Source organism: Oryctolagus cuniculus, chromosome 18 (genome assembly GCF_964237555.1).
Source record: "Oryctolagus cuniculus chromosome 18, mOryCun1.1, whole genome shotgun sequence".
Lineage (NCBI taxonomy): Eukaryota > Metazoa > Chordata > Mammalia > Lagomorpha > Leporidae > Oryctolagus > Oryctolagus cuniculus.
Genome location: NC_091449.1, coordinates 36,931,794 through 36,941,697, shown reverse-complemented (window position 1 = coordinate 36,941,697; position 9,904 = coordinate 36,931,794). Strand labels below are relative to the sequence as shown.

The following is a 9,904-nucleotide window of genomic DNA, read 5'->3' as shown; positions in this document are numbered from 1 at the left end:
CTTTTCGCAGTATAACTAAACAAAAGACTAATTTATAAATGCTTTATTGAAAAATAGTTATTTTCATATAAAATTACAGTAGCAGTAAGTATGTTGAGAGGTTTTATAAATATTTTTGTAGAACACTATTCTAACTGAATAGTGGGAGTTCCATATTTCCTTTAGAGCATTATGAAGTTACCTAGTAACTTTGTTTTATACCGATTCAATTTACAATTGAATTTTTTCCCTAATAAGATTATTAATTCAACTTTAAAACTGCTGGAACAATAGTGATTAATAAAGATATATACAGATAATTCAATAGCTGTTAAATAACATTTTCTAACTTGTATAAATGGTACTGTGTACTAATAAAAACTGAAATTCTCCAATCAGTTTTTTTAAACTGCTAGGGACATGCCCAAAGATACTTTGAAATATATCACCTTAACAGACACATCTTTTGGATAACTACCTCCCAAAGGAAGAGGTCATAATTTTTCATATTACTCTCCTCAATCTAACGTGATTTAAAAATCTTCACTCAGCCATCTCATCCCTACATAACAACAAAAAACTGGAGAATTTAAAACACATGCCCAAAAGGTGGCTAGTGGGGCTTTAACAGTTTTAAAAAAGTACAAAAGCATAAAGGAAAATATTGAATGTTTAGTCTAAAAGTTTTGTACTTAATAAAGTTCACATTGTAGAAAGTGCCATCACAAATATACAGCAAAATAAGGGGTACAAAATCATGCATTTTACAGCCCTAAAGTGCCGCCACTCAGACATTGCACAACTGAACAAGCGCTTTTCACACCGCACCACGCCTCATGGGACAAGGGAAGAAGTGCACAAGGGGACAGAGCCTTAGGCTGATGGCCCAGGCCCTCCAGACCTGGACAGTCTCCTTTTTTCTCTTTCAGGAATGCAGAATTCTCACACTCCTGCCCAGGGTTTAAGGACAGTCGCTAACTCCTGCTTGGTATTTCATGAGGACTAGAGCTGACCAGCAACAGGCTGGAATGAACTGCAGACAGAGTTCCTCTGCCGGAGGTGTCATCAGACACCTCTCATGCTCAGACTTGAGCAGACTTTACTCCCCGGCAGTGCTCATAAAAGCTTTGCCAAAGGGTTAAAAATCCAACTTTGGATTCTAAGCAGTGATAATGGTGAGTGCTGAATGGTAGGGAACAGGTGAAATGAATAAGAATGTCCTAAGGCTACCAGAGGGATTAAGTCCACTCCTCACCGTATGTCCCCTCATGTTTCTAACAGGTTCCAGCTGATTGGCTGGGTTAAGGAAAGGGGATCCATAAAGTAGCATGCATTAAATGATGCTACTACCTCAAGTTTGTGCAGAGACAGTTTAAATACAAGAGACTGACCTCAGTGGGAACCTCGGTCGTTAGCTACATCTTGGAGACGGCGTAATAAGGCAGAATGATTTTCTGGGCAAATTCGTTTTGCAGGTGATTCACTTCCATCTTCCAGAAGAATACCTCTCTTTTTAGTTGGAGTTTCTCCTGTTCGTATCATACTGTTAATTTCTCTCAGTCTCTGATGGGGAAAAATAAATACAAAATCTTGAATGCTAAATACACATAGTTTAGCATGAAGTCATCAGAAAGTGCATATTATGAAAACACTGCAAGGATTTAAACATTTTTTTACACCAAAATATACTTCTTTTAATTCTATTTACCCACAAGTATTTTTGTGTATGGTTTGAACTATTTATACAGTCAACATTATCTTAGACTCCTATATACTGATATGATAAATTTTTTTTAAAGATTTTTTTTTTTTGAAAGAGTTACACAGAGAGAGGAGAGGCAGAGAGAGAGAGAGAGAGAGAGAGAGAGAGAGAGAGGTCTTCCATCTGCTGGTTCACTCCCCAAATGGCCGCAACAGCCGGAGCTGCACCGATCCGAAGCCAGGAGCTTCTTCCAGGTCTCTCATGTGGGTGCAGGGGCCCAAGAACTTGGGTCACCTTCCACTGCTATCTCAGGCCATAGCAGAGAGCCGGATAGGAAATGGAGCAGCCAGGACTTGAACTGGCGCCCATATGGGATGCCGGCACTTCAGGCCAGGGCGTTAACCCACTGTACCAAAGCGCCGGCCACTTGATATGATAAATTCTATCACATCTTTCCAGGCTATACAATATGCTATATAGCACGTCTGTACCATAGGCTAATCTTCAGTGAATTATTTATGTGCAGAATCTTTCTGAAATTCATACATATGAAGGGTGTTTAAAATGTTCATGAAAAATATATATTTTGGGGGCCAGCACAGTGGTGTAATAGTAACCTCTGCCTGTGGTACCAGCATCTCATATGGGTGCTGGTTTGAGTCCCAGCTGCTCCACTCCCAATCCAGCTCCCTGCTAATGGCCTGGGCCCCTGCACCCATGTGGTAGACCTGGAAAAAACTCCTGGCTTTGGATTGGCCCAGCTCCAGCTGTTGCAGCCATTTGGAGAGTGAACCAGTGGATGGAAAACTTCTCTGTAACTCTACCTCTCAAATGTTTTTTTTTTCTTTTGTTTTGTTTAATTTTGAAAAACAATGGACTTAAATTGCTTTGCATCAAAATAAACTTTTTAATTTCAAAATACACTTTTTAAGATCAGTTTGATTCATTCCCTAGATGGCCATGCAGCCAGTGCCGTACCAGGGCAAAGCCAGGAACCAGGAGCTTCATCTGGTTCTCCCATGTGGATGGCAGGTTGGGCCATCCTCCACTGCTTTTTCCCAGGCTCTTAGCAGGGAGCTGGACTGCAAGTGGAGCAGCCGGGACTCAAACCAGCATCCATGTGGGATATGCCAGTGGCATAGGAAGCTTTATCCACTACACTACAACACCAGCCCCCTTTGCCATGTACATTTTGTAGTATTCTTATATGCTAGAAAAGGTAAATTTGGTATAAACGCTAAAGGAAAGATAAAACAGACATTTTATGGTTTACAGTCCTGCCTGTTTACATTATCACTTCCTGGGAGGACCTCAAATTTTAGAGAAGTGGCACTGTGGCGAAGCAGGTAAAGCTGCTGCCTGTGATGCCAGCATCCCCTGCGGGCACCAGCTGGAGTCCCAGCCTTTCCACTTCTAATCCACCTCTCTACTAACAAGCCTGGGAAAGCAGCAGAGAATGGCCCCAGTGCTTGGGTTCCTGCACCCACATACACCCTGGTTTCAGCCTGGCCCACCCCCAACCCTTGTGGCTATTTGGGGAATGAAGCAGCGGATGGAAAACCACTCTAGCTTGCTCTTTCTCTAATTCTGCCTTTCAAGTAAATACAATAAACCTTAAAAGAAATTACAGGACAAAAAAAAAAAAATTGTGAGTTTCTTCAATAAATGATCACAACTTTTAGATTACCAGTTAGAGAAAAGTTTGTCATCAAGACTTAATAGGTGCCCGTGCCGCGGCTCAATAGGCTAATCCTCCGCCTTGCGGCGCCAGCACACCGGGTTCTAGTCCCAGTCGGAGCGCCGGATTCTGTCCTGGTTGCCCCTCTTCCAGGCCAGCTCTCTGCTATGGCCCGGGAGTGCAGTGGAGGATGGCCCAAGTGCTTGGGCCCTGCACCCCATGGGAGACCAGGATAAGTACCTGGCTCCTGCCATCGGATCATCGCAGTGCGCCGGCTGCAGCGTGCCGGCCGCGGCGGCCATTGGAGGGTGAACCAACGGCAAAGGAAGACCTTTCTCTCTGTCTCTCTCTCTCACTGTCCACTCTGCCTGTCAAAAAAATAAAAAATAAAAAAATAATAAAAAAAAGACTTAATAGGTGATACCTGAGACTAACGGAGACTATTACAAAGAAGTAATTTGGGTGTAGAGCTGACATGTACCAGATACCACAAAAGACCAGAAAAGATGAAGACTGTTAGTGACACTTGTTGAGGGCAGTTTCAGTGCTTGTTGACAAATACCTTCAATTAATTCCTCCCAACTTTTTTTATGAGCAATACTATTGTATTTTGTTCTTCAACAAGTTGTACCAATAGTCCTATGTCAACCATAAGACTAAAACTCTTTTCTCCAGAAAATTCCCTCATGTCCTATTACAGGCACCCTACCCCTAAGCAACCATGGATGTTTCCTGAGTTGTGCCTTTTCCATTTCTGGAATTTCAATAAGTAGCCTATTGAATCTAGTGTCTTTCCTCAAGCAGGAATGCATCCGAGATTCAACTATGTTGCTGAGTGTATCAGCAGTTTCTTTTTACCACAAAGTCATCTTTATATACACTTTCTATAAGTGTATCTTTTTATTGCAAAGTCATGGTTCACTGGATGCCCTGCATCTGTTACCCATCTGGTGGATGTAGGTTGAGTTCCTGGTTCCTAGTGGGCATTTGGGACTGTGTAAGCTAGACAGTATCATTCTTTGCCTCTCAGAAAAACATTTTGGTGCAAACAACTGTAAAATCCATGCATGCTTTTTTCCATGAACTTTTTAAAGACTTATATACATGGACTCAAAAATGTTTGGTACTAAAATACACTTCTTGGGATTCCATTTTCCATTAACTTGTTAATATACACTTGTACTTCCAACCCTAAAGTTTTCAAAAAGAAGCCAGCGAGGCACAGTGTTTGCTCTGTTGGGACTGAACTGGTCACTGCTGCCTGGCACTTGCATCACTGCAGTGAGTGCCTGGTCTTAGGTTCATAAAGGACAAGACCGAAGTTATGCTCACCTTTGATGGGCTGTTGCTGAAGTAGTAGAAAATCTTTTCTCGAGGAGAAAGCATCGTTTCATTTTTATGTGGGGAAATGTATACAGGATGATTTTGAGACAACTGTATTCGGCGAGGAGAGCCTGTTCTTACAAACGGGTAGGGAGACAGTGGAGGAGCATCCATCTGTTAAAAAAAAAATCCGTTAAGTGTAAGACAAAGATTTCTAAACTAGATGTTGCTATTGAAAATAGTTATTTTATGGAGTTGAAGTATAAAAAAAAAACTAGTTTTATGAATGATAAACAGTGATGTATATATGAGGAGAAAAGAAGAACACAGAAAGTTAATTTCCAGGTCACCACCATGGTGGTTACAAATTAACAGTCTGAACTCATGGAGGCTGTCTTGTTCTACTGCACTTGGGAGGGAATTCAGATACAACCTTACTTTTGTTTGATGGTTAACAGCAATAGAAATTATATAGGTTAGGCAGATTAAGTATTTGTACAACTAGTTTATATGTAGAACAGGTCAAATGGATTCCTTAGTCCTCACAAGTGATAAAGCATGCGAAGATCCTTGTCACACTCACCACGTTTGCCTGTGAGTATTTCATGGCAAATGTTTTAATCTGCTTTATGTAGACGTTGTTGTAGAACTGGATGAGGTCGCCCCTCTCCTCCTCTTCCATGTCGCTGTTGGCGCCGGTGAGGCGGGTAGGTGTAGGGGGAGCGCTGCTAGGCTGTGGGACAGGCAGTGTGCTGCTTGACCTCATGACAGGACTCGAGTCTCTACTGGCTGCAGTGAGAGCAACAAAGCATGGGAAGCACAAAGACACTGAGTAAAGACTTAAGAAAATGCAGCGGGAAAAAGGCAGTTACCTGCACTACGTCTTAATGGCCTTAAGTGGGCACACTATTCTTCATACCAAGGAGCAGAGCTCAGCTAGTGTGATCACTGATCTACCCCCAAGCCATTACTCCAGCAAGGGCTTACTCAGCGGCTTCCACTAATGAGTTACACCAGCAGTCTAGGATCTGAGCCCTGCACCAAGTGGTGCAAACCAGCAACTAAGGATGCCATTCCCTTAGCCTGGCTCCAACCACCACGGTGAACCCTCCTGGAACTAGGCCAGCAGAGGCTTGCAGAAAACCTTCAAAAGCAATATTCTGCACAGTATGCTTCAAAGATACAGGCTGAAGGACAACTTTGCCACTAAATTTGGATTTGGGTTTACTGCTCCAAAAAAAACCTTGGCCAATAAAACACTTTCCATGTTTCTTCAGTAGACACTTAGTGAGACTTAGTATTCTAGGCCTAAAAAATAAGAAAAGCTCCATGGGCCGGCTCCGCAGCTCACTAGGCTAATCCTCCACCTTGCGGCGCCGGCACACCGGGTTCTAGTCCCGGTCGGGGTGCCGGATTCTGTCCCGGTTGCCCTCTTCCAGGCCAGCTCTCTGCTGTGGCCAGGGAGTGCAGTGGAGGATGGCCCAAGTGCTTGGGCCCTGCACCCCATGGGAGACCAGGAGAAGCACCTGGCTCCTGCCATCGGATCAGCGCGGTGCGCCGGCCGCAGCGCGCCGGCTGCGGCGGCTGCGGCAGCCATTGAGGGGTGATTCAATGGCAAAGGAAGACCTTTCTCTCTGTCTCTCTCACTGTCCACTCTGCCTGTCAAAAAAGAAAAAAAGAAAAGTTCCTAATGGGCCAGTGCCACGGCTCACTAGGCTAATCCTCCGCCTGCGGCGCTGGCACCCAGGGTTCTAGTCCTGGTCCTGCTTGCTCCTCTTTCAGTCCAGCTCTCTGCTGTGGCCCGGGAAGGCAGTGGAGGATGGCCCAAGTCCTTGGGCCCTGTACCCGCATGGGAGACCGGGAGTGGGGGGGACCTGGCTCCTGGCTTCGGATCGGTGCAGCGCGCTGGCCGTGGTGGCCATTTTGGGGGTGAACCAATGGAAAAAGAAGACCTCTCTCTCTTTCTCTCTAACTCTGCCTGTCCAAAAAAAAAAAAAAAAGAAAGAAAGAAAAAAGAAAAGAAAAGCTCCTAATGTTGTTTGGTAATAGTTCATAAGGATCCCACTTACTTCTGTCTCTGTTCAGTTCTGTTGGGGAATTCTGATGGCTTCTGCTATCACTGCTGCCAGAATTTCTTCTTTTTCTTTTCCCTTTTATCAAAACACTTCTATATACCTTTAGAAAGACAATCAGAAGGGGGCAGGAAATTATGGATCTTAACATATATCAGTTGATTCTCACAACAGCCCCATGTAGTCTAGTTGTCCTGCTCACGGGAAGTTAAGAATGCAGCCAATTAAATAGTGTATCTAGGATTTACATCAGCCTGTCTGGCTTTACTTTCAAGTACTGCCTATGGGGCTGCAGTGCAGTGACAGTACCCAACCAGAAAGTCAAATCATGCAAAGTCAAATGTAAATATCTAGCACACATGGGGCCGGCACTGTGGTATAGTAGGTTACGCCTCTGCCTGCAGTGCCAGCATCCCATATGGACACTGGTTTGAGTCCCAGATGCTCCATTTCCAATCCAACTCCCTGCTAATGGCCTGGGAAAGCTGTGGAAAATGACCCAACTGCTTGGGCCTCTGCACCCCACATGGAAGACCCAGAAGAAGCTCCTGGCTTTGGATCAGCCCAGCTCCAGCTGATGCAGCCATCTGGGGAGTGAACCAGTGGATAGAAGACCTCTCGCTCTATCCCTCCCTATCTATCTCTGCCTCTCAAATAAAAAAAATCTTAAAAAAAAAAAATCTAGCACACTTGTCTTTCAGAGACAAATGAATGGTATTAAAAATCAAGTGGAGGCTGGCGCTGTGGCTCAACAGGCTAATCCTCCGCCTTGCGGCGCTGGCACACTGGGTTCTAGTCCCAGTCGGGGCGCCGGATTCTGTCCCGGTTGCCCTTCTTCCAGGGCAGCTCTCTGCTGTAGCCAGGGAGTGCAGTGGAGGATGGCCCAAGTGCTTGGGCCCTGCACCCCATGGGAGACCAGGAGAAGTACCTGGCTCCTGCCTTCGGATCAGTGCGGTGCGCTGGCTGCAGCGCGCCGGTGGCGGCGGCCATTGGATGGTGAACCAACGGCAAAAGGAAGACCTTTCTCTCTGTCTCTCTCTCTCTCACTGTCCACTCTGTCAAAAATAAAAAAAATAAAATTAAATTAAGTGGGTAGGGCTTGCTCTGTGGTGTAGAAGGTTAAGCCTCCACCTGCAGTGCCAGCATTCCATATAACTGCCAGTCAAGTTCTGGCTGCTCACTGGAAGATGGCCCAAGTATTTGGGCCTCTGAACCCACGTGGGAGACCCAGAAGAAGCTCTGGCTCCTGGCTTTGGATTGGTCTAGCTCCGAATGGTGTGTCCATTTGGGGAGTGAACCAATAGATACAAGATCTAGATCTCTCTCTCTGCCTTTCAAATAAATAAATAAATCTTAAAAAAAAAAATACATTTACATGGGTTTGAAACTTCAATAGTATCTTGGTTAAATGTACAGTACTGCATTTACTAAACCAGCCTGAAAGGTGACACAGAAACCAAATAATTTCTTAATCTGCATCCATTTTGTGACTCTCTAAATTAAGAAATATTTAACATTGGCAATGCCTTCTGAAAAAAGAGGTCTTAAAATCACCAACTCGTGGCCAGCACTGTGGCACACACAGTAGGTTAAGTCAGCACCCGCATCCTATATGGGCACCAGTTCGTGTCCGGGCTGCTTCATTTTCCATCCAGCTCTCTGCTTATGGACTGGGAAAGCAGTGGAAGAGGGCCCAAGTGCTTGGGCTCCTGCACCCACGTGGTGGACCCAGAAGAATCTCTGGCTCTTGGCTTCAGATCAGCCCACTTCTGGCTATTGTGGCCATTTGGGGAGTGAGCCAGAAGATGGAAGATCTCTGTCCCTCTCTCTCTAACTCTGCCTTTCAAGTAAGTAAATAAATCTTAAAAAAAAAAAAAAAAAAAAAAAAGAAAAGGAAAAAAAGAACAGAATCAACTAGCGTTAACTTTTTGTATTATTATAGACTGAAAGCTTTATTTTCAGCCTCAAAAGAAAATGTGGTTACCTGGCTCCGAGCCTGTGGCTGAGTCCTGTAACAACGCATGATATTCTGGAAGGACCTGTCGTCTTTTGTCACCTGGCGAAGAATAAAAGTGCTCTCAGAGAAAGATCGGTTTCCAGCAACAGTGTAAGGAGGGCAGTCAACCTGCTCTACAAGGTAATAGTGCAAAACAGAAAAAACCCACAATTTAAAGGGTCTGGAGGGGACAGAATTGTGGCACAGTGGGTAAAGCCATCGCCTGAGAAGCTGGCATCCCATATGGGCACTGATTTGAGACCTGGCTGCTCCACTTCTGATCCAGCTCCCCCTGATGTGCCTGGGAGATCAGTGGGGAATGGGAGAATGGCCCAAGTGTTTGGACCCCTGCAAACTTGTGGGGGATCTGGAGGAAGCTCCTGGTGTTGGCTTTGCCCAGCCTGGGCCATTGTGGCCATTTGGAGAGTGACCCAGTGTATGGAAGATCTCTATTTCTTCCTCTCTCTGTGTAACTGTGCCTTTGAAATAAATAAATAAATCATTGAAAAACAAGTGTCAGGGCCAGCACTATGACGTAGCGAGTAAAGCCGCTGCCTGCAGTGCCAGCATCCCATATGGGCGTCGGTTTGAGTCCCAGCTGCTCCATGTCTGATCCAGCTCTCTGCTATGGCCTGAGAAAGCAGTGGAAGATGGCCTAAGTCCTTGGGCCCTTGGACCCGTATGAGAGACCAGGAAGAAGATCCTGGCTCCTGGCTCCTGGCTTCAGATGGGTGTAGCTCCAGCCATTGCGACCATCTGGAGAGTGAACCAGCAGATGGAAGACTTCTCTCTCTCTGCCTCTGCCTCTGTAACTCTGCCTTTCAAAAATAAATAAATAAATCTTAAAAAAAATAAATAAGTCAGTAAGAATAGCAGGGGTATGGTAAATTCAGTAAGAACAGAAGGGTTGTGGTATCTGAGCCAAGACCTGAGTTAGAAAAGTACAATAACTAGAGGGAAAAATCTATCATAAGCAGACAAGGAAATAAAAATTAGAGCATAAATTAATGAAATAAAGAATAAAAAATGAAAACCTTTGGCTAGACTGATCAAGATAAAAGGGGAGAAGACTCACTAAAATCAGAAACGAAAGAGGACATTACTGCTTAAAGAATAAAAAGGACTATACGAAATATTGTTAATAATTATATGCC

The 9,904-nt window shown here is 44.6% G+C and overlaps 1 protein-coding gene across 3 annotated transcripts in view; it reads right to left on the bottom strand.

Moving 5' to 3' along the window:
• Nucleotides 1-28: 28 nt before the first annotated feature.
• Nucleotides 29-9,904, bottom strand: part of RBL2 (RB transcriptional corepressor like 2) — a 59,770-nt gene continuing 49,894 nt past the window's right edge. For 2 of the 3 annotated variants that reach the window (XM_008257295.4, XM_070063531.1), the window contains 5 exons: nt 8,739-8,810; nt 6,752-6,857; nt 5,266-5,471; nt 4,692-4,856; nt 29-1,542 (listed from right to left, as the gene is read on the bottom strand). In XM_008257295.4, coding sequence (XP_008255517.1) covers nt 1,372-1,542; nt 4,692-4,856; nt 5,266-5,471; nt 6,752-6,857; nt 8,739-8,810 — 720 coding nt within the window. In that variant the 3' untranslated portion in view covers nt 29-1,371. The remainder of the gene's footprint in view (nt 1,543-4,691; nt 4,857-5,265; nt 5,472-6,751; nt 6,858-8,738; nt 8,811-9,904) is intronic. The other variant, XM_017342225.3, reaches the window with a different exon arrangement.